The sequence below is a fragment of the Cheilinus undulatus genome, linkage group 13 (genome assembly GCF_018320785.1).
Source record: "Cheilinus undulatus linkage group 13, ASM1832078v1, whole genome shotgun sequence".
NCBI classification, from domain to species: domain Eukaryota; kingdom Metazoa; phylum Chordata; class Actinopteri; order Labriformes; family Labridae; genus Cheilinus; species Cheilinus undulatus.
The window spans coordinates 48,299,262-48,324,598 of record NC_054877.1 but is presented as its reverse complement, the minus strand read 5'-3'; the positions used below and the strand labels follow the sequence as shown (position 1 = coordinate 48,324,598).

The 25,337-nt window shown below is 36.9% G+C and overlaps 1 protein-coding gene across 2 annotated transcripts; it reads left to right on the top strand.

Moving 5' to 3' along the window:
• The first annotated feature begins 1,529 nt into the window (after positions 1–1,529).
• Positions 1,530–23,974, top strand: LOC121519623 (CYFIP-related Rac1 interactor B-like). Of its 2 annotated transcripts, none has more exons than XM_041802405.1 (11): positions 1,530–1,648; positions 10,592–10,665; positions 10,777–10,898; positions 14,143–14,248; positions 14,461–14,597; positions 14,820–14,897; positions 15,012–15,128; positions 17,754–17,833; positions 18,933–19,059; positions 22,233–22,303; positions 22,508–23,974. In XM_041802405.1, exons 2-11 carry the CDS (start codon positions 10,593–10,595, stop codon positions 22,575–22,577), a joined length of 981 nt encoding a protein of 326 aa, XP_041658339.1. In that variant the 5' UTR covers positions 1,530–1,648; position 10,592; the 3' UTR covers positions 22,578–23,974. The 2 variants fall into 2 exon arrangements, with proteins under 2 accessions (XP_041658339.1, XP_041658340.1); XM_041802406.1 differs by having other exon boundaries at positions 1,544–1,648; positions 10,553–10,665.
• Positions 23,975–25,337: the final 1,363 nt, after the last annotated feature.

Genomic DNA, 25,337 nt, shown 5'->3' with positions numbered 1-25,337 from the left:
AATTGATTAAATCAGTGTTACTCAACCAAAGAGCCAAAATAATGAAAAACACCTTTACAAGGGCCACAATCTAAGTGGTGGAAAGTGGCAAAAACAGCTTGAAGTAGCAGTAACAATAAGTTAAAGGTGGCAAAAATGGTCAAAAAGCAACAAAATGGGTGGAAATGGGAAGAAAAGGGGGGAAAATGGTCAGACAGTAGCAAAATTGGGTGAGAGGTGACAAAAAAATGGTTGAAAAGCAGTCAAGAGTGGCAAAAAATTGGGAATAAATAGGAAACAAGTGGTATGTAACGCAAAAGGTAGCTTAAATGGGCAAAAAAAATGTGAAAAGGGGCAAAAATTGGAAAAAGTGGCAAAAAGAAAATGGGCAAAAAAAAAAAAGGAAAATAAAAAGGGCAAAAATGGGAGGAAAAATGGCAAAAAGGAAAAGGGCAAAAAAAAAAAAAAAGAAAAATAACAAGGGCTAAAATGGGAAAAAAGGAAACAAATGGTAATTAATGGCAAAGCGTAGCTTAAATGGATATAAAGTGGGAAAAATGGTAAATAATAAGGGAAAAATGGGGAAAAAGTGTCAAAAAGAAGTTGCAACATGGCCAAAAATATAAAAGAGTATTTAATGGCAGAAGGTAGCTTCAATGGGCAAAAAGTGGCAAAAATGGTCATTAAAAAGGGAAATATGGATTAAAAGTGGAAAACATGGGGGAAAAGTGGCAAAAAGGGTTATCTAATGGTAATGGGTAACTTAAATGGGTGAAAATCTGCAAAAATTGTGAAAATGGCAAAAAAAAGTTTCCTTTTTTAAGGATTTCTGGGGGACTGGTATTTAAGATTAAGCTAAAAAGAGCCACCCGTTGAGGTCTAAATATTAAAAATATTTCAGGATTCAATAATATTGTTTTAAAGAACAAACAATATTTTATTTTAAAGTTTTTATATCATGAATTTTTGTTTATATTTTTATTTTTTAATCTATTTTTTTAACATCTATTCATGACTTTTAATTTAAAAAAAAGGGATTTTTTCCAGATAAATTTAGGACTTAAAAATCTCTAAACTTTTTATGTTTAAAGAATTCTCTGTTTTGTCCATATATTTTTTTCTTTATTTAAAAAAAAGTCCAAATTTAAAGCTGTAAGAGGATGAATGTTTTGAATTCCTACTTTTGTTTTTTTTGTTTTTTTTTTGAGTCATTTTCATGTAATTCAGCATTTAAAAGGAGGTTAATGGTAGGTTTTAATAGAATTGAAAGCTGAATTTCACAGTGAAGTCCTGAAATTTTGCCAACCTTGCACATAAACTAATTTAAATAAATGAGAGGTTTTTTCTTTGCAGCTTTGGGCTTCCATACAGAACTGTAAAATCGCGTCTTGCTCCTGCTCCGTCCCGGTTGCCGTAGAAGTTGCTCTCTCTGTCGCGGTTGCCGCTGAGTCCAGGTTGCCTCCGTCAGGTTGCAGTTGCAGCCTCGGCGCTCTGTGATTGGCTGAGCCCTGAGGAAATCACTCCTTTTATAGTGAAGGCAGCGCAGAGCGGCTGTTTTCCGGGTTCAGACTCACTCAGCATGTAGAGGAGACACCTGGACCACCGAGGACACAGACTGGAGATCTACGCTCGCTATCGATCCGCACGTATCGATCAGATATCGGTGAAGGTGAGGAGAGGGGGCAGGTTCGGGTATTTGAGGGGGTGTTTTGGATCAGCAGAGGGGGGGATGAGTCCTCCGTGGGTGGATCTCATCAGACATGTCAGGTCCTGCAGAAAGCTGCTGCTGCTGCTGCAAACTTCACCAGGACGAAAAAACAAACTCTATACTTTTAATTCTGCTTTTTAATCTCGGTATAAACAAACAGAAATGACGCGAAGAGAGGTCAAAGTTCAGCTTTTCTTTCTGATAGTGAAACATGAACATGACGGAGGTTTTCTGAAGGTATGTGACGACTGAACAGCCGATCTGCTGCTAGTGCCGAGCAGTAGAGGAACCTACAATATGTAGCCTACAGCTATGATTATTACTGCACCCATTCACACAAACCGTATACTTAGACATGAACGTAAACGAAAGGGCCAAACAGGAAAGACCATCTCTAAGGAGGAAGGGTCCTTACTGGGTCTGAAGTCAATCTGTAGTTTCTGTGTGGAAAAGTTTCCCTCCAAGTTTGAACCACCATTGTGAAAGAAAGACTGGGTTAATGAAAAGCTAGTCAGTATAGTTACCAGGTAGAGGGTTTAAACGGTTTATTAGAGAGTAACTGTTAATATATAAGCAAAGACACAAACGCTGATAACAGTTAATCTGTTAGTTCTGCTCAAAATGGACAGAAGTTAATGTTAATGTCAGTGTTAATGACTGTAAAAGGGCCTTAAACTTATTTATGCAAATTTAAATGTAAAATAATTTTTCCCTATATGGCAAACAAAGTTCTGGTTCTTGTGATTCTGACTATTTCAAGATCTAAACAACAACAACGGCCACAATCTGCACATCTGTCAGACAACAACAAACAAGAAATGTCATTGAACTTCCTATTAGCAGCCTTACTTTACTCTCCTGATCAGATTTACTCCTATAACATCTGCAATGACCCTCTGATTAATTCAAAGAGACAAATGATAGAAACTGTGATGTATTTCAGTTAGGGCTGGGAAATGTTGTCAAACAGTAATGGCCTCTATCAGGTGTGAATACCAGCCTGAATGGACCTTAATTATCAGCCCAAATTAATGATCAATATCAGCCTAAATATAGGCCAAAATTGACTGCAAATATCGGCCTTTAACAACTGTTAATATCAGCCTTAATTGAATGCAAATATCAACCTGTATAATCTGTAAACACTGGACTGTATTTACTATAAATATCTGCCTGAAGCTACTGTTAATTTGGCCTAAGTTAACTGTAATTATCAGCCTTTATCATCTTTAAATATCGGCCTGTATCATCTTTAAATATCGGCCTGTATCATCTTTAAATATCGGCCTGTTTCATCTTTAAATATCGGCCTGTATCATCTTTAACCATGGCCTGTATCATCTTTAAATATTGACCTGTATCATCTTTGAATATCGGCCTGTATCATCTTTAAATATCGGCCTGTATCATCTTTAAATATGGGCCTGCATCATCTTTAAATATCGGCCTGTATCATCTTTAAATATCAGCCTGTATCATCTTTAGATATCGGCCTGTATCATCTTTAACCATGGCCTGTATCATCTTTAAATATCGGCCTGTATCATCTTTAAATATCGGCCTGTATCATCTTTAAATATCGGCCTGTATCATCTTTAAATATCAGCCTGTATCATCTTTAACCATGGCCTATATCATCTTTAAATATCGGCCTGTATCATCTTTAAATATCGGCCTGTATCATCTTTAAATATCGGCCTGTATCATCTTTAAATATCGGCCTGTATCATCTTTAAATATCGGCCTGTATCATCTTTGAATATCGGCCTGTTTCATCTTTAAATATCAGCCTGTATCATCTTTAACCATGGCCGGTATCAACTTAAATATCGGCCTGTTTCATCTTTAAATACTGGCCTGTATCATCTTAAAATATCAGCCTGTATCATCTTTAAATATCGGCCTGTATCATCTTAAAATATCAGCCTGTATCATCTTTAAATATCGGCCTTTATCATCTTTAAATATCGGCCTGTATCATCTTTGAATATCGGCCTGTATCATCTTAAAATATCAGCCTGTATCATCTGTAAATATCGGCCTTTATCATCTTTAAATATCGGCCTGTATCATCTTTGAATATCGGCCTGTATCATCTTAAAATATCAGCCTGTATCATCTTTAAATATCGGCCTGTTTCATCTTTAAATATCAGCCTGTATCATCTTTAACCATGGCCTGTATCATCTTTGAATATCGGCCTGTATCATCTTTAAATATCGGCCTGTATCATCTTTAAATATCGGCCTGTATCATCTTTAAATATCGGCCTGTATCATCTTTAAATATCGGCCTGTATCATCTTTAAATATCGGCCTGTATCATCTTTAAATATCGGCCTGTATCATCTTTGAATATCGGCCTGTATCATCTTTGAATATCAGCCTGTATCATCTTTAAATATCGGCCTGTATCATCTTTGAATATCGGCCTGTATCATCTTTGAATATCAGCCTGTATCATCTTTAAATATCGGCCTGTATCATCTTTAAATATCAGCCTGTATCATCTTTGAATATCAGCCTGTATCATCTTTGAATATCAGCCTGTATCATCTTTGAATATCGGCCTGTATCATCTTTAAATGTCGGTCTGTATCATCTTTAACCATGGCCTGTATCATCTTAAAATATCAGCCTGTATCATCTTTAAATATCGGCCTGTATCATCTTTGAATATCGGCCTGTATCATCTTTGAATATCAGCCTGTATCATCTTTAAATATCGGCCTGTATCATCTTTGAATATCAGCCTGTATCATCTTTGAATATCAGCCTGTATCATCTTTGAATATCGGCCTGTATCATCTTTGAATATCAGCCTGTATCATCTTTAAATATCAGCCTGTATCATCTTTGAATATCGGCCTGTATCATCTTAAAATATCAGCCTGTATCATCTTTGAATATCAGCCTGTATCATCTTTAAATATTGACCTGTATCATCTGTAAATATTGGCCTGTTTCATCTTTAAATATCGGCCTGTATCATCTTTAAATATCAGCCTGTATCATCTTTAAATATCGGCCTGTATCATCTTTGAATATCAGCCTGTATCATCTTTGAATATCAGCCTGTATCATCTTTGAATATCGGCCTGTATCATCTTTAAATATCGGTCTGTATCATCTTTAACCATGGCCTGTATCATCTTAAAATATCAGCCTGTATCATCTTTAAATATCGGCCTGTATCATCTTTGAATATCGGCCTGTATCATCTTTGAATATCAGCCTGTATCATCTTTAAATATTGACCTGTATCATCTGTAAATATCGGCCTGTATCATCTTTGAATATCAGCCTGTATCATCTTTGAATATCAGCCTGTATCATCTTTGAATATCGGCCTGTATCATCTTTGAATATCAGCCTGTATCATCTTTAAATATTGACCTGTATCATCTGTAAATATCGGCCTGTATCATCTTTAAATATCGGCCTGTATCATCTTTAAATAACGGATCAGTCTGTGGCACTTCTGAGGAGTAATGAAGCCCAGGTTACTCTGATAATGGCCATCAGCTCTTCTGTGTTGCTGGTTCTGGTGTCTCTCTTCTTCTTTAATCCCTCATAGATCCTCTGACGGCTTAAGGTCAGACCAGTCTACAGGGGTACCATGGTCCATAAACCAGGTTTTGGTACTTTGTCAGTGTGGGCAGGTGCCAAGTCCTTCTGGAAAATGAAATCAGGATCGGCTGTGCTGACCTTTGACCTGATAAAACAAAGTGGACCAACACCAGCTGATGACATGGCTCCCCAAACCACCACTGACTGTACAGACTTTACTCTGGACCTCAAGACCTGAAGAATTCTGGTCCTCTCCTCTCTTCCTCCAGTCTCTGAGACCTGGATTTACAAATGAAATGCTAAATTAACCCTCATGTGAAAAGAGGACTTTGGACCACTGAGCAACAGTCCAGTCCTTTTAGTCCTTAGCCCAGGTAAGACTCCTCTGAGGTTGTCTCTGGTTCAGTTGTAGTCCACGTCCTGTATCGGTCTGTGCATGGCTCTTGAAGCTCTGATTCCAGCTGCAGTCCACTTCTTGTGAAGCTCCCCCAAATTCCTGAATGCTTTTCGTTTCACAATCCTCTCAAGGCTGTGGTTATCCCTGCTGTGTGTGTACCTTTAGAGTCATCTTTCCATGAATGTGCTTGGATTCAGCACTCTGTGAACAGCCAGGTTCTTTAGCAGGGACCTTCTGTGGCTTACCCTCCTTGTGCAGGGGGTCAGTGATCGTCTTCTGGACGTAGTCCAGTCTGCAGTCTTCCCCATGATTGTGTAGCTCCTGATCCAGACTGAGAGACCATTTAAAGGCTCTGAAACCTTTACAGGTGTTTTTAGTTAATCCGCTGATTAGAGTATGACACCATGAGTCTCCAACATTTAACTTTTTCATAATATTTAAATTTTCTGAGACACTGAATTTTGGGTTTTCATTATCTGTAAGCCATAATCATCAAAATTGAAATAAATAAACACCTGAAATATATCAGTCTGTGTGGACTGAATCTATATAAGAGTTTACCTTTTGAATTGAATTACTGAAGTAAACCAATTTTGTTGACAATATTGTAATTTACTGAGATGCATTCGTAGATGAAACATAACTCTTCATTTCAGCCTATAATGCCTGATAGACATGACTGGACTCACTATCATTAGTGTCATTTATTATATTGTAGCTCAGTATTAAGTTTAAGACTGGGCTTTTTTTATTTATGGAGGCATTTCCCGTACAAACATGCTTAGATAGATCATTCTTTATTTCTGTCAGTCGTTCCTTATTCTAAAATCTGCTTTGGGGTTTGATCACAACTTCAATCTTCTGATCTGGATACCTCCTGGGCGCCTCCATGTGGAGGTCCTCCAGGCATGTCCAACTGGGAGGAGACCCCGGGGCAGACCCAGGACTCACTGGAGGGATTATATATCCCATCTGACCTGGGAGTACCTCAGAATCCCTCAGAGGGATCTGGGAGACGTTGAGGGCCTTCTTCTCCTCCGCCCTACTGTTATGATAGTTTATGGTTTTGATTTAACGTTAGATGTTCAGTCATTTTATCAGAGCAGGCTTGATAAATTTGTGATGGCGCAGAGACAACAATAATAACCTCTTTGGTTTCATACCCTGATGATGACTAGCTCTGGTGTTGCTGTTTTACCTGATCTGAGCTCTGTCTGCGGAACTTCCTCTGTTAAATTTAGGACAAACTTTCAGAGTTCACTTCCTCTTTTCTCTGTTTGTAACACGATGACACTGTTGTCACTTCAGTGTGACAGTTTCACTTTGAGAAGATTACCGGCAGAAAACTTAACACTTAAAGTTTAATATTCACACCACACTTACAGTGAGCTTCTATGAGGCTGTTAAAGCAGAACTATAAACACTTTATTATGCGTATTTATTTTCTCATTTTTTACTCTAAGCTGCTCATGCCTGCTAATCTACCACTGATGTAATTTAGTCCTACATTTAAGTTGTACTGGTGACTATGAAATCTTGGAAAATAGGGTTGACCTCATACCAGAAATTTCGACTTTCATGCAATTCCAGTAAAAATCAAGAAAATAGACCTTTGTTTCCTTACCGTGGGGAAGAATTGAATGCTCATGCTCCTGTTTTTTTTGTTATTTGTTGCTTTTATTTGCTTAAAATTGCCTCCAAATTTCTGAAGTCTGCCTAAATTTTATAGATGAATTGGTACTGATAGTTTAACTAATCTAGACTGATATTTACGGCTGATAAAGACTGATATTTACAGCTGATATAGACTGATATTTACAGCTGATATAGACTGATATTTACAGCTGATATAGACTGATATTTACGTCTGATATAAACTGATATTTACAGCTGATATAGACTGATATTTACAGCTGATATAGACTGATATTTACAGCTGATATAGACTGATATTTACAGCTGATATAGACTGATATTTACAGCTGATACAGACTGATATTTACAGCTGATATAGACTGATATTTACGTCTGATATAGACTGATATTTACAGCTGATATAGGCAGATATTTACAGCTGATATAGGCTGATATTTACAGCTGATATAGGCTGATATTTACAGCTGATATAGACTGATATTTACAGCTGATATAGACTGATGATTACAGTTAATGAAAACTGATATTTAAAGCTGATATAGACTGATATTTACAGCTGATACAGGCTGATATTTACAGCTGATATAGACTGATATTTATAGCTGATATAGACTGATATTTACAGCTGATATAGACTGATATTTACAGCTGATATAGGCTGATATTTACAGTTGATATAGACTGATATTTACAGCTGATATAGACTGATATTTACAGCTGATATAGGCTGATATTTACAGCTGATATAGACTGATATTTACAGCTGATACAGGCTGATATTTACAGCTGATATAGACTGATATTTACAGCTGATATAGACTGATAATTACCGCTGATATAGACTGATATTTACAGCTGATACAGACTGATATTTACAGCTGATACAGACTGATATTTACAGCTGATACAGACTGATATTTACAGCTGATACAGACTGATATTTACAGTTAATGAAAACTGATATTTACAGCTGATATACAGGTACATTAAAAAATTAGAATACCATGAAAACGTTTTATATACTTTGTCACTCATTTCAGAAAGTGAAACCCATATATTATATAGACTCATTACACATGGAGTGAAATATTTCAAGCCTTTATTTTTTTGAAATGTTATGATATATGGCTTACAGATAATGAAAAGCCAAAATTCAGTGTCTCAGAAAATTAGAATATTACATAAGATCAATAAGAAAAAGATGTTTTAAACAGAAATGTCAGGCTTCTGAAAAGTATGTTCATTTCTATGCCTTCGATACTTGGTTGGGCCTCCTTTTGCATGAATTACTGCATCAATGTGGCGTGGCATGGAGGCGATCAGCCTGTGGCACTGCTCAGGTGTAATGGAAGCCCAGGTTGTTTTGATAGCAGCCTTCAGGTCATCTGCATTGTTGGGTCTGGTGTCTCTCATCTTCCATAGATTCTCTATGGGGTTCAGGTCTGAATCAAGCTCAGTAACACCATGGTCATTGAAGCAGCTTTTGGTACCTTTGGCAGTGTGGGCAGGTGCCACGTCCTGCTGGAAAATGAAATCAGCATCTCCATAAAGCTAGTCAGCAGAAGGAAGCATGAAGGTCTCTAAAATGTCCTGGTAGATGGCTGCATTGACTGTGGACTTCAGAAAGCACAGTGGACCAACACCAGCAGATGCCATGGCAGCCCAAATCATCACTGACTGTGGAAATTTCACACTGGACTTCACGCAACGTGGATTCTGTGCCTCTCCACTCTTCCTCCAGACTCTGGGACCTTGATTTCCAAATGACATGCAAAATGTACTTTCATCTGAAAAGAGGACTTTGGACCACTGAGCAGCAGTCCAGTTCTTTTTCTCCACAGCCCAGCTAAGACGCGTCTGATGTCGTCTCTGGTTCAGGAGTGGATTGACATGAGGAATGGTCTGAAGCTCCCCCAAATTCTTGAATGGATTTTGTTTGACGATCCTCTGAAGGCTGCGGTTCTCCCTTATGCTGGTGCACCTTTTCCTACCACACTTTTTCCTTCCACTCCACTTTCTATGAATATGCTTGGATACAGCACTCTGTGAACAACCAGCTTCTTTAGCAGTGACCTTCTGTGGCTTACCCTCCTTGTGGAGGGTGTCAATGACCGTCTTCTTGACATCTGTCAAGTCCGCAGTCTTCTCCATGATTGTGTAGCCTACTGACCCAGACTGAGAGACCATTTAAAGGCTCAGGAAACCTTTGCAGGTGTTTGGAGTTCATCAGCTGATTAGGGTGTGAGACCGTGAGTCTCCAATATTGAACTTTTTCACAATAGTCTAATTTTCTGAGACACTGAATTTTGGCTTTTCATTATCTGTAAGCCATAATCATCAACATTTCAAGAAATAAAGGCTTGAAATATTTCACACTATGTGTAATGAGTCTATACAATATATGGGTTTACCTTTCTGAAATGAGTGACAAAAAATATTGAACTTTTTCAAGATATTCTAATTTTTTGAGATGTACCTGTTCTGGGTTTTAACCTGGTCTTGTTGTCCGTCTACAGCAAAAATAAAGGAATTAACCTCACTGTTCCAATAATTTTGGAGGGGAGTGCAGTTCTGACTTTAGACACTATTAGAAGACTATAGAAGATGATCAGAGTGCTGATAACTGGAGTTTATTTCATCCTTATAGTCTGTTTTATTTATTTATAAGCCATCTTACTGTATTTTAGTTTTAGGAATCCAGTCAGCTAACATGATCTGCTGTATTTGACTAGTAAACACAAGCATGGCTTCATTTATGTCCATCCAGCCTCGCTCAGAGTGATGGGAAATCTGATTCTTTTTAGAGATCTGGATCTCTAAATCTGAATTTGGCTCAGCTCAGAAATAAGAGCTGGTCTGTCTGCTCCCAAACAACTCCTCTTTTGGTACCACTTTGGCTTCCTCTAGAGGATCGGAGGAAAGCAACGTAGGTATATAACTGTTAAAGGAAAAATGCATGTGGGCATGTACAAAATGACTCACCAACGTCCAATGGCTCCCGATAGATGTGACAGCATTTATTCATGTTTAGTTGAAACCGAGTTCATGTTAAATATTAAAATAAGAGATTTTATCAAAGTAATGTTTTTTTAACTTTTACTTTTCACCATCTTACTTAACTTGTGACATTCAGATATGTTTTCTGAGTGAAAATGTTCTGTCTTTGTCAGGTGGTTCTGGTATCTGTGAAGAGATTTACCGAGCAGCCGCTGTGATTTTAAAACCTAAAGAATGGCTGCATAGTCACTTCAAACTAATAAAATTCACACTGTGTGTTTTCAGGATGGGGAACCTGATCAAGGTGTTAACCAGAGACATCGACAACAACGGGGGAAACTTCTTCTTGGACTTTGAGAGTGAGAAAAACACCCACACAAACTCCTCTGAAGTTTTGGATCTTTACTAACTCAGAGAGAAAATGGATGCAGTGTTCAAACTCTGATGTGTGCATTTGTGTCCGTCTGCAGACGCTCAGCCCTCACAGTCAGAGACGGAGGTGTGGGAGGAGGTGAACCAGGTGCTGACGGAGGCTCAGGTCATCCTGGAGGACCTGCAGGCGTACAGAGGGGCTGGAGAGGAAATCAGAATGGTAATATGGATTTTTAGATTTACTTAAAAGGACTTAATAGAACTTCCACAGTGCAACATTAACTTCCTGTAAGTTATACTGAAAGCCCGTTCAGACCAAAGAATGCAGTGATACAAGTTAAAACTCTGAACTGCAACTAAAGCCCATCACTTCACACCGCTGCAACTGGAGAGAAGATTTGTCTCTGCAAAAAGGACAATACTGCACAGTGACGTACATAAATATGCTTTTTCTGCATCTTTTTCACCTTAAAAATGATATTTACAGCTGACACAGGCCAATAATTTTAGCTACGTTAGGCTGATATGTACAGCTGATTTAGGCTGATATAAGCAGCAGATTTACAGTTGCAAGAAAAAGTATGTGAACCCTTTGGGATTTCTTGGATTTCTGCATAAATTGGTCATAAAATGTGTTCTGATCTTCATCTAAGTCACAACAATAGACAAACTCAGTCTGCTTGAACTAATACTGCACAAAAAATGATATGTTTTCATGTTTATATTGAACAAACCATGTAAACATTCACAGTGCAGGGTGGAAAAAGTATGTGAACCCCTCCTCCACCCTCCTTTGGCAGCAATAACTTCAACCAAACATTTCCTGTAGTTGCAGATCAGACCTGCACAACGGTCAGGAGAAATTTTGGACCATTCCTCTTTACAAAACTTTTCCAGTTCAGCAATATTATTGGGATGTCTGGTGTGAATCGCTCTCTTGAGGTCATGCCACAGCATCTCAATCAGGTTGAGGTCAGGACTCTGACTGGGCCACTCCAGAAGGCGTATTTTCTTCTGTTGAAGCCATTCTGTTGTTGATTTACTTCCATGCTTTGGGTCGTTGTCCTGTTGCATCACCCATCCTCTGTTGAGCTTCAGTTGGCGGACAGATAGTCTTAAGTTTTCCTGCAAAATGTCTTGATAAAATTGGGAATTCATTTGTCCGTCAATGACAGCAATCCGTCCAGGCCCTGAGGCAGCAAAGCAGCCCCAAACGATGATGGCCCCTCCACCATATTTCACAGTTGGGATGAGGTTTTGATGTTGGTGTGCTGAGCCTTTTTTTCTCCACACATAACGTTGTGTGTTCCTTCCAAACAACTCCATTTTGGTTTCATCTATGGACAGAATATTTTGCCAGTAGTGCTGTGGAACATCCAGGTACTCTTTTGTAAACTTCAAACGTGCAGCAATGTTTTTTTTGGACAGCAGTGGCTTCCTCCGTGGTGTCCTCCCATGAACTCCATTCTTGTTTAATGTTTTACTTATTGTAGATTTGTCAACACAAATGTTAGCATGTGCCAGAGACTTCTGTAAGTCTTCAGCTGAGACTCTAGGATTCTTCTTCACCTCACTGAGCATTCTGCACTTTTCTCTTGCAGTCATCTTTACAGGACGACCACACCTAGGGAGAGTAGCAACAGTGCTGAACCTTCTCCATTTGTAGACAGTCTGTCTTACCGTGGACACATGAACATCAAGGCTTTTAGAGACACTTTTGTAACCCTTTCCAGCTTCATGCAAGTCAACAATTCTTGATCGTAGGTCTTCTGAGATCTCTTTTGTGCCAGGCATGGTTCATATCAGGCAATGCTTCTTGAGAACAGCAAATTCAAACTGGTGTGTTTTTTTTATAGGGCAGGGCAGCTTTAACCAACACATCCAGTCTCATCACATTGATTGGACTCCAGGTTGGCTGACTCCTGGCTCCAATTAGCTCTTGGAGAAGTCATTAGCCTAGGGGTTCACATACTTTTTCCACCCTGCACTGTGAATGTTTACATGGTTTGTTCAATAAAAACATGAAAACATATCATTTTTTGTGAGGTATTAGTCTAAGCAGACTGAGTTTGTCTATTGTTGTGACTTAGATGAAGATCAGAACACATTTTATGACCAATTTATACAGAAATTCAAGAAGTCCCAAAGGGTTCACATACTTTTTCTTGCAACTGTAGGTTGATATTTGCATGTGATTTAGACCAAAATTTAAGGCTGATTTGGGTCAGTATTTACAGCTGATATAAGACGATGTTTACAGCTGATTTAGGCGAACATTTGCAGGGGATTTGGACTAATATATACAACTGATTTCCATCGATAATTACAGCCGATATAGTTCAGTGTTTACAGCCAATTTAGGCTGATATGCCAATTTTTACATTTGATTTACACCGATATATACAGCATATAAAGGTTGATATTAACAGCAATTTTAGACTGATATGTATAGTTCATATCGGCTGAAATTTACAACTGATCTAGACCATTGTAACAGCTGACATATTGTGATATTTACGGCTGTTTTGGGTCAATTTTCACAACAGATTTAGGCCAATATTTACAGATTATTTAGGCCAATATTTAAAGCTGATAGAGGCTGAGTTTTTTAGTCAATAAAGGTCTATATATTAACAGACTTAATAAGCCAACATCTACAGCTAACATAGGCTGAAAATCACAGCTGATTCAAACCCATATATACAGCTGTTATAGGCCGATATCAACAGTTGATTTTCACTGATTATGGTTTTTCAGGGCTGATACTATATTTATTATCAGTCGTACATTTGACTGATAACTGAGATTTGGAACTGATCTTCATTTGTTATGATAAAAAGTAGCTAATGTGGTAAAACTGAAACTACATGTTTAACATCAGGGAACATAAATAATTTAACTCTAGCTCTGTCAATGAAAACAGCTCAGAGCAACACAGTAGCAGCAGGAAACAGGAAGTGATGCCGTACACTCTCTGTGTCAGTGCCACTCAGGCCTCACTGCCAGTTGGCTGGTAGTTGTGTGACATCAGGCCAGTCAGATAGTGTTGAGGGTGGGACATTAGGTCAGACTGTAGAGAGTGTAAACAAAGCCAGAGGGGTAGACACACCTTACAGTGGAGCCAAAGAAGCACACCTTTGATGGCTGATTGTCAGTTAAATAAAATGTGTATACTGATAACAAATATCTGCATCAATAATCAGCTACGCCAATAAATGGTATACCCCTAGTTCACTTAAAATCAGTTAGCTACGCTAGTTTTTAGCAAAGAAAACAGGAAATTGAACTGTAGTAAAAGCAGGTATACCGCCACCTATTGTGGAGGACTCAGACTTCTGCTTCTATACTGTAGGTTTACTGGGACGAGGGCAGTTGTCCAGTCAGACTGATCAGGCTCTAATGTCAGTTAAACGTATTTTTGAGCCTTTGTTACTGTTCTAACAGAGATATTTCTGTGTTTTCAGGCCATCCAGAGTCCTGGTGTGGAGGGCGTTCAGGAGAAGGCCTGGTCTGCCGTGGTTCCTCTGGTCGCTAAACTCAAAACATTCTACGAGTTCTCCCAGAAACTCGGTGAGAAGAATGTAAACTTCTCTCTAGTGCCACCATCAGGACAAAAAATAACGTAGACTCTGCAACTGTCAAGTTCTTCTCCAAGTCTTTGATAATTTGACTGTAGAACTCGCTGCAGCCACTAGAGGGAGCATGGCAGCAGACGTGGAGATCATCTCAGTAAATGTCGTCACTAACGAATCCGTCTCCCCTCTGTCTCCCCTCTCCATCAGAGTCCAGTCTGCGGCGTCTCCTGGTTGTCCTCACCAGCTCTGCCTCCACTCCCACTCAGCACCTGGAGCAGAAACAGGCTCTGGCTCGACAGTTCGCCCACATCCTGCACTTCACGCTGCGCTTCGACGAGCTCAAGGTCCATTCACGCTCCTTCACCTGCACCTCCTCTACCTCCTCTCATCTCTACCGTATCCCTCATCTTCGTTTTCCTCACCTCCTTTAACCCCTTCTTCTCCCTGTATCGGCCTAAAAGCCTCCATGGCAGTCTAAATGAGTTGTTATTATGAGTCATAAATTACAGACAAAAATGTCAGGATTAGAAATAAAACAAACTCCTCTTCCTCACCCTCCTCTCCAGATGACAAACCCTGCGATCCAGAACGACTTCAGCTATTACAGACGAACAATCAGCCGGATGAGGATCAACAACCTTTCTGTAAGAGACTAAAACATCTGACTGACTTTAGAGACTGCCTTCTCTTCAGTAAATATATATTTTCAGCTCATCCTGGATCATCATGGCTGCTTATGGTTTTATTTTTGGTTCCAGGCGGATTCAGGAAATGAAGTCAACAACGAGCTGGCCAATCGGATGTCGTTATTTTACGCCAGCTCCACGCCGATGCTGAAGACGCTAAGCGACGCTACGTCAAAGTTCGTCTCAGACGTGAGTCCAAACTGAGATTTATGAACCTGATTTAGATTCACTTATCTAAGACAGAATATTCCCCAACTATCTAAATACATACATGAACCTAAACTGCACACTCAGGTTTAATGGTTAGTTACTAAATTAAGACCAAAAAAGAGTCTTTATAACAATTTTCATCCATTTTCACACATAGTCCTGATTTATTTCTGTATTTGTGAAAACAATATGTATTTTTTGTTTGGTTTTTTTATTTGCATAAATTCAGATTTATTTAGATTTTAAATGTTTAATCTTTATTGCACTTTTAAAAAAATATTTCTTTATTTAATGACTGCATTTATTCTGTTTTATTTACCTCTCTGAACTCATTCTTTGACACATTATTATCATATTTGAATAAGTGAATTTTTATTGATAAACTCAGTAGATATGAAGTTCAGTACTTTACAAGAATTTTAAAAATTAAGATACAAACATAAATGAAAATAATCACAGAAATGGATCTACTAACATTTGTATTCTATCACTGATTATGAAAATAGATTGATAAATTAGTAAATAAAAATGTCTAAATATATATTTTATCATTATATACTTGGTTATTTGGTTGTCTGTGTTTTTCCACTTCATTTACATTAAAGGTCATGTCTGTATTTTAATATTTAAAATAAGGAAGGCTTATAAATGCAACAAAACAGAAATTATAAACAAGAGAAAGGCACAAAAAATACACTCTTGTGTTTGGATTTATTGATAAAATTTAGAGGGAAAAAACATTTAATCTTCTCAGATTCTGCATGTATGTAAGAGGACGTTACTACATTTTGGCTTTTTTACAATGTAAAAGTAAATTCTGGTGTTATAATTTTGAGATAATTGTCCGGAATTCCCACTGTGGGAATTTGCTTTGAAGTTTTCAGGAATTTTCTTAAAAATTTTGGGTATATGTTCGTATATTTTGGAGAGTTTGATTTAAAGTTTTTTGTTTTTTTTTTTAAATGGGGGATGGGTTGCTTTAAAATTTTCAGAACTTTCATGGGAATTTGGGTAATTTGTTAATTTGGGGGCATTTGATTGGTTGACTTGAGTGAGGAATTTCCTTCATAATTTTTTTCAATATTTATGGAAATCTTCAGAAAATTTGTTTGGATGTTCAGGGAAATTCGATTAGAAATATTTTCTTAATTTTCTTTGGAATTTAGGGGGATTTATTTGTAAATTTGGAGTGATTTGATCAGGAATTTGGGATAAAGTTTTATTTGAATATTTGGATTTTTTTTCCAGAAATACGTATTGAAATATTTGGTGAGCACATTATGAGTTTTTAAAGGGATTTTAAAGAATTATCACAGAAACTGTCAGTATGTCTTGGAAAGTTTGCAGATATGTTGTTTTATATTTTTTGGAAATCTTTAATATTTTAAAGGAATGTTTTAAGATCCTTTTAGTGTAAATTTAGTCCATATACAGCCTTAAAAAATTTTAGCATCTCTCATCAGGCGGTCAAAAACCGACTCAGTGATGTTTCGAGAAACAGATCCTTTTAGAGATGTGTAGTGCTGTCCGTCTCACAGACATCTTTAGTGATTTTGAACATACACTTTGGGAAAATGACTTCAAGCTGAAGTTTTTTTTTGGTGGCCTGTATATTAAGATAAGCATGTTGTCTGCATACATCAGTTTTTGGTTAAAACTTCTTCTTGTTCAAAGCTAAAAAAAACATCCCAAACAAAAGCTCAGGTCCAAGGCGGTTCATGTAAATGCTGTAGCTGTAATGATCATTCAAGCCTGTTGGGGGCAGCAGAAGCACTTTAAGCAGTTTATCTGCTAACCCTTCCCCTAAATCACCAGCAGAGGGCGCTTTCCCTCTAAGTTTTTCTGACTACTAACACATGCTGTTACACTTAACTTGTTCCTTTAGTTTAAAGAATCCTCAAACCTTTTTTGAAACCAAAATCCCTGTTAGATTGAGTATTCAGAATTAAATTCCTCTGGACTACATGCTTCATTTTTTATCTGCAACAAAACAATGAAATAAAATATTTGGTTAAATATTGTTCAAATAAACCTTGTCCATCTTAAAAGTATCTGTTAAATATCTTTTATTCTGAAAAATGTCTGAGAAACTCATGAGAAAGTCCCGTCTGCACTCTGAGATCCTGACAATGCCACTAACAGAATCCATGATGAGCTATAGTGCTGTTGGAGGCCAAGCGACATGCAACAGCCTGACTTGTCTGTAATTTTCTATTTGACTTATTAAATCTTTGCAACTGCATTTTATTACATCACTGAGAAAAATAAGATACATTTCCTCTCCTCTACATGTCCTTTAATTGTTTATATTTTAGACAAAGAAGTGTTTAAATATGATTTATTTATAAAAAATGAACATCTGTATATAAAGATAATGAATGAAGTTCTTCTCCAACATTATAATGTTAATCAGACAGTGGATGGGTGAGAGCATAATGAAAAGCACACTCTAAAACTCTAGTTTCTAAAATTAATCCCTCACTGTTGAGAATAAAGACATGAACCTGCCTGTTTGCGTTGCTCTGGACCATCAATAGAATAAGTTTTAGGCTTTCTGTTTTTTTTTTTTTATTAAACTTTGTTTATATGTTGCTGTTGTTGCAGAATCCAGAGGTCCCGACTGAAAACACAACAGACTGTCTGAGCACGATGGCCAGCGTTTGTAAAGTGATGCTGGAAACACCGTGAGTCCTTACATGTTCCTGAATTCACCTGTTTTATACTACTGCACCAAATCTACCCCATAGTGACTCTCATTGAAGTGACCTACACCATAGTGACCTACACCGTGGTGACCTTCACTGAAGTGACCTACTCTTTAGTGACCTTCACTGTAGTGACCTACAACATACTGACCTACAGCGTAGTGACCTACACTGTAGTGACCTACACTTTAGTCACCTTCACTGTAGTGACCTACACTGTAGTGACCTACACTGTAGTGACCTACACTGTAGTGACCTACAACATAATGACCTACACCGTAGTGACCTACTCTGTAGTGACCTACACTGAAGTGACCTACACTGTAGTGACCTGAACTTTAGTGACCTACACTTTGGTGACCTACATTGTAGTGATCTACAACATAGTGCCCTACACCGTAGTGACCTACGCTGTAGTGACCTACACTGTAGTGACCTCCACTGAAGTGGCCTACGCCGTAGTGACCTACTCTGTAGTGACCTGAACTTTAGTGACCTACATCATAGTGACCAACACCATGGTGACCTACACTGAAGTTACCTACACCGTGTTGAGCTACACTGTAGTGACCCACTCTGTAGTGACCTACACTGTAGTGACCTACTCAGTGACCTTCACTTTAGTGACCTAAACTGTAATGACCTACATCATAGTGACCAACAACATGGTGACCTTCACTGTAGTGACCTACACCGCAGTAACCTACACTATAGTGACCTACACGCTGGTGACCTACACCGTATTGAGCTACACTGTATTGAGCTACACTGTAGTGCCCTACACCGTAGTAACCTACGCTGTAGTGACCTCAACAGGGGAAGTTGTGCACTTGTTGGTAAGCTGGAAAACTGATTTCTCTAGATGTAAAGTCTGCAGTCATTCATGCCTGCAGAGTTTACTTAGACTGGGCTTGCATTCTGTGCCATGTTGGCTTGTAGTTACACTTTTAAAGAGGAGCACATTGGCTCAGTTTGTAAGCTTGTGTGCAGGGCTCAGGGCTGAACAGATCTATGGTGTAGATTTGATGCAGAAGTAGAAGTCGGGCTTTAGACAAACCAGTGCTGTGTGTTTTTGCAGGGAGTACCGCAGTCGATTCACCAGTGACGAGACGGTGTTGTTCTGCCTCCGTGTGATGGTCGGCGTCATAATCCTGTACGACCACGTTCACCCGGCTGGAGCCTTCGTTAAGACTTCCAATATAGACGTACGTTAGCAACACCCAATCACCATATACACAGCAAGCAAACAACATATTCTACACCTGTAACTATTGGCTTATATCCACAAATCTATTAACATTTATCAATTGTTAATATTAGTATAAATCAGCTGTAAATATCAGTCTATATCAGCTGTAAATATCAGTCTATATCGGCTGTAAATATCAGTCTATATCAACTCTAAATATCAGTCTATATCAGCTGTAAATATCAGTCTATATCAGCTGTAAATATCAGTCTATATCAGCTGTAAACATCAGTCTATATCAGCTGTAAATATCAGTCTATATCAGCTGTAGACATCAGTCTAAATCAATTGTTAATATCAGTCTATATCAGCTGTAAATATCAGTCTATATCAGCTGTAAATATCAGTCTAAATCAATTGTTAATATCAGTCTATATCAGCTGTAAATATCGGTCTAAATCAACTCTAAATATCAGTCTGTATCAGCTGTAAATATCAGTCTATATCAGCTGTAAATATCAGTCTATATCAGCTGTAAATATCAGTCTATATCAGCTGTAAATATCAGTCTATATCAGCTGTAAATATCAGTCTGTATCAGCTGTAAATATCAGTCTATATCAGCTGTAAATATCAGTCTGTATCAGCTGTAAATATCAGTCTAAATCAATTGTTAATATCAGTCTATATCAGCTGTAAATATCGGTCTAAATCAACTCTAAATATCAGTCTGTATAAGCTGTAAATATCAGTCTATATCAGCTGTAAATATCAGTCTATATCAGCTGTAAATATCAGTCTATATCAGCTGTAAATATCAGTCTATATCAGCTGTAAATATCAGTCTGTATCAGCTGTAAATATCAGTCTATATCAGCTGTAAATATCAGTCTATATCAGCTGTAAATATCAGTCTGTATCAGCTGTAAATATCAGTCTAAATCAATTGTTAATATCAGTCTATATCAGCTGTAAATATCAGTCTAAATCAATTGTAAATATCAGTCTATATCAGCTGTGAATATCAGTCTATATCAGCTGTAAATATCAGTCTATATCAGCTGTAAATATCAGTCTATATCAGCTGTAAATATCAGCCTATATCAGCTGTAAATATCAGTCTATATCAGCTGTAAATATCAGTCTATATCAGCTGTAAATATCAGTCTATATCAGCTGTAAATATCAGTCTGTATCAGCTGTAAATATCAGTCTATATCAGCTGTAAATATCAGCCTATATCAGCTGTAAATATCAGTCTGTATCAGCTGTAAATATCAGTCTATATCAGCTGTAAATATCAGTCTATATCAGCTGTAAATATCAGTCTAAATCAATTGTTAATATCAGTCTATATCAGCTGTAATTATCAGTCTAAATCAATTGTAAATATCAGTCTATATCAGCTGTAAATATCAGTCTAAATCAATTGTAAATATCAGTCTATATCAGCTGTAAATATCAGTCTAAATCAATTGTTAATATCAGTCTATATCAGCTGTAATTATCAGTCTAAATCAATTGTAAATATCAGTCTATATCAGCTGTAAATATCAGTCTAAATCAATTGTTAATATCAGTCTATATCAGCTGTAATTATCAGTCTAAATCAATTGTAAATATCAGTCTATATCAGCTGTAAATATCAGTCTAAATCAATTGTAAATATCAGTCTATATCAGCTGTAATTATCAGTCTAAATCAATTGTAAATATCAGTCTATATCAGCTGTAAATATCAGTCTATATCAGCTGTAAATATCAGTCTATATCAGCTGTAAATATCAGCCTATATCAGCTGTAAATATCAGTCTATATCAGCTGTAAATATCAGTCTATATCAGCTGTAAATATCAGTCTATATCAGCTGTAATTATCAGTCTAAATCAATTGTAAATATCAGTCTATATCAGCTGTAAATATCAGTCTAAATCAATTGTAAATATCAGTCTATATCAGCTGTAAATATCAGTCTATATCAGCTGTAAATATCAGTCTATATCAGCTGTAAATATCAGTCTATATCAGCTGTAAATATCAGTCTATATCAGCTGTAAATATCAGTCTATATCAGCTGTAATTATCAGTCTAAATCAATTGTAAATATCAGTCTATATCAGCTGTAAATATCAGTCTATATCAGCTGTAAATATCAGTCTATATCAGCTGTAAATATCAGTCTATATCAGCTGTAATTATCAGTCTAAATCAATTGTTAATATCAGTCTATATCAGCTGTAAATATCAGTCTAAATCAATTGTAAATATCAGTCTATATCAGCTGTAAATATCAGTCTATATCAGCTGTAAATATCAGTCTATATCAGCTGTAAATATCAGTCTATATCAGCTGTAAATATCAGCCTATATCAGCTGTAAATATCAGTCTATATCAGCTGTAAATATCAGTCTATATCAGCTGTAAATATCAGTCTATATCAGCTGTAATTATCAGTCTATATCAGCTGTAAATATCAGTCTATATCAGCTGTAAATATCAGTCTATATCAGCTGTAAATATCAGTCTATATCAGCTGTAAATATCAGCCTATATCAGCTGTAAATATCAGCCTATATCAGCTGTAAATATCAGTCTATATCAGCTGTAAATATCAGCCTATATCAGCTGTAAATATCAGCCTATATCAGCTGTAAATATCAGCCTATATCAGCTGTAAATATCAGCCTATATCAGCTGTAAATATCAGCCTATATCAGCTGTAAATATCAGCCTATATCAGCTGTAAATATCAGTCTATATCAGCTGTAAATATCAGTCTAAATCAATTGTTAATATCAGTCTATATCAGCTGTAATTATCAGTCTATATCAGCTGTAAATATCAGTCTATATCAGCTGTAAATATCAGTCTAAATCAATTGTTAATATCAGTCTATATCAGCTGTAATTATCAGTCTATATCAGCTGTAAATATCAGCCTATATCAGCTGTAAATATCAGCCTATATCAGCTGTAAATATCAGCCTATATCAGCTGTAAATATCAGTCTATATCAGCTGTAAATATCAGTCTATATCAGCTGTAAATATCAGTCTATATCAGCTGTAATTATCAGTCTATATCAGCTGTAAATATCAGTCCATATCAGACTTTGAGGTTTAGAATTCAGGAATTGTCAAACTCTTCATAAAATGTAAATGTTTTAATAATAACTGATTGTTTTTTTTAGATGAAAGGATGCATCAGAGTGCTGAAGGAGCAGCCGCCCAGCAGTGTGGAGGGATTACTCAACGCTCTCAGGTCTGTCTCTATAACAGGAGCACATCCTAAACGGTTACGTTTGTAGCGCACTGATTGAAACCACTCAGGATTTAGGATATGAGAGGCTACACTTTTTCTGCAACACTTTCCCAGTATCCACCAGTAGCCATGCTTTATCAGGTTGTGAGGTTGTTATCATTGTTTTCAGATATCCCTAAATAATTTCCTGCTCCGTCTCTGCAGGTACACGACCAAACATCTGAACGATGAGGCTACCTCCAAGCAGATCAAAAACATGCTGCAGGCAAATTAACCCCCGAGCTTCATCGGACTGAAACTGGAGCAAACAGGGAGACAACAAAAGTTTTTTGGTCCAAATTTCAAAAGAACTACTGAACATATTTGTAGCTGATATCTCTGTGTTTAACCTCAGTGTTTTTGTTGTTTTTACTCTGATTTTTAAAGCAGGTTTTTGTTGTTATAAAAGAGGAAAAATTAGAAAAAGAGAGGAAACTTTTTAGTTGGTTGATCCAAGAAACGACTGTAAAAACGGAGGGAGATTTTGAGCTGCATTCACATCACGTCAGATTAGAAAAGGGAAAAGGCTCTTCTTCATCCTAGTGGGCAAGGGAAGAACATTTGGATGTTTTTATCGCGTTTGATTTAGTTTAGTTGCAGTTACAGACTTCCAGCATGTGTTGCATAGAGAGAACGCTGCAGAGACGGCTGCTGCTGACGGTTCCTCTCTTATCCTCCCAGGACAGGACGATTTTAGGGCCTTTCCCCTCCCTTCCCATCTGGAGAGAAGTAGGCCTGGTTCCTGATTTTTGTCCATATAATCCTCAAAATTTGAGTCGTCAATATGGTTATTCCCTGCCCCCAATCAAATCAGAGCCTATCAAGAGGTTAGACATGTAAAAAAGATGCTATAATGACCAAGATGGTGGCCAACGCCTCAAAGTTTTACGCTTAGAAGGCTCTTTCCTCTCAGTGACAAAGGCTGGAAAAGAACATCCTAGAAAACAAAGAGTATGAAGCAGCTTCATTATAAGCATGACGCTGCATACAGGCAATGAATTTTGTAGAATTCTTCCTGCTGCATTTACATGTTGCAAAAGGAAAACCTCCAGTAATTAAACACTGAGAAATCAGACAGTAGGGGGAGCAATTTCACCTTTTAGTTTAACTTTTGACTGATGAGACATTTCCAAACATTTCTTTTTAAACCTAAAAGTCAATCCTAAATCCCCAAATGTCCAGATTTCCAGCATCCTAACGGCAGAGAATAATAAGAATATTTTTAGTTAGCATGGCTAATGCTGATATCACACAGATGTTTTTGATGAGGATGGGCAGGAAGAGCGAGTCGTGGTAAGAAAATCCCCCTGTTTGTGGTCATGCATGCAGTTAAACCTCAAATTTAGGGAAATTCAGGAGATTTTGCTTGTTTAAAATCATCAATAGAGGCTTTTTACAGGGGCCTGCAGGTACATATATATCAAATTCTTAATGAAAGTCAGGATAGTTAAAGATAATAAGATTGACAGATTTTATTGGAGAGACAACTTTTTATTCAGCACAAGCTATGATCCTGATTATAAAATTAAAAATCAAAATTCTGAGATTAAAGTCAAAAGTTACAATTCTGAGGAAAAAAAGTCAAATTTCAGTCTTATTTTTGTGTTGTTAGAAAGAAAAAACTTTTTTCAAATCAGATTCCAAGGTTAACCCGTAAAAGCCTGAAAACACAAACTATAGCCAGAAAATTCTATTTTTTGGAACTGAAATGTTTATTTCACTTTCTCTTTCTCTAAAAAAATCTAAATTTCCATAAAATTTAACATTATATTTTATATTTTTTGTATCTCATTTGATACATTAGGTGTTTTTGGTAACTGATAATCCACTTGAGGGCATTTTTATCATTTATTAGATTTTATTCATAATTTTTTTTTAGTCATTTATGATCATAATGATTAGATAGAAGTGTCATAAAAGTCTATCAAATATGATACAACAGGTTTTAAGGGTTAAAGGCGAAAGTCAGAATTCTGAAAACATGTTATAACTCTGACTTGTAGTTTAAGTTTAAGTAATTCTAACTGATTTTTTTGGAAACAGCTCATTTAAATTCTAGAGAAAAAAAGTTCTTACTTTAATGTTTAAAGTCAAAATTCTGAGATTAAAATCAGAATTGTGAGGAAACATTAGAATTCTGAGATTAAATTCAAAAGCTAAAATTCTGAGAAAAATGGTGAATTCTGGATGCCGAAAAAAGTAAGAATACTGACATAAAATTAAAGTCCAAATTCAAACTGAACTTGCTTTTTTTTTAAGTACATCTTCTCAATTGTAAAGAATTCTGTCTTTAAGTTAAAAGTAAAAAATCTGAGATTAAAGATCTTTTTTTTCAGATTTTGATAATGTAAAAGGAGAAAATTCTGAGGGAAAAGTCTTATTATCTTTTTAAAAATTATTTTCCAGCTTTTTTTTTTGCCTTTATTCTAGAGATCAGACAGCAGATAGAACCAGAAACTTATGGGAGAGTGGAGAATGACACACGGTGAAGGAGCCACAGGTCAGACTTGAACCGGTCCACGTACACGGAGCACTACCTAACTACCAGGACAGTGGTTCCCAACTGGTCTAGCCCCAGGACCCACCAATATCTTTGATGATTAATCGTGAGCCAAATTTCCAAAAAATTTTAACAGTTCACTTTTGAATAAATAAAGAAGTTGCACTTAAGAACTTGGATGGAACAGAATTTATGACAGGAACAAGAGACAGGACAAAACTCACATTTTTTACACCCCCCTTTCCCCATAGTAACGTGTACATTTTAGCCAATTTTCCAGAGATCTTGAGGAGTCACTTCATCACCATGGTAAAAGCTGCTTTTATAGCAAGAAAAGGAGAAACGAGTTGAAATATAGGTAAAACATATACGTTCACCCATTATCACAATTAAACAGATTAAAATAAACGGTATGGCTGCATGTTCTTCTTAGACTTTTGCCACCATTTTTTTCAAGACACATATTCGGGACCCACTGAAAACTGCTCCATGACC

Excerpts from the sequence above, each read along its gene's own strand:
- LOC121519623 (XM_041802405.1), top strand. The coding sequence starts at position 10,593 with ATGGGGAACCTGATCAAGGTGTTAACCAGAGACATCGACAACAACGGG. Across the intron at positions 10,666-10,776 it reads CTTCTTCTTGGACTTTGAGA|ACGCTCAGCCCTCACAGTCA; the intron begins GTGAGAAAAACA and ends GTCCGTCTGCAG. Across the intron at positions 19,060-22,232 it reads TTAAGACTTCCAATATAGAC|ATGAAAGGATGCATCAGAGT; the intron begins GTACGTTAGCAA and ends TGTTTTTTTTAG.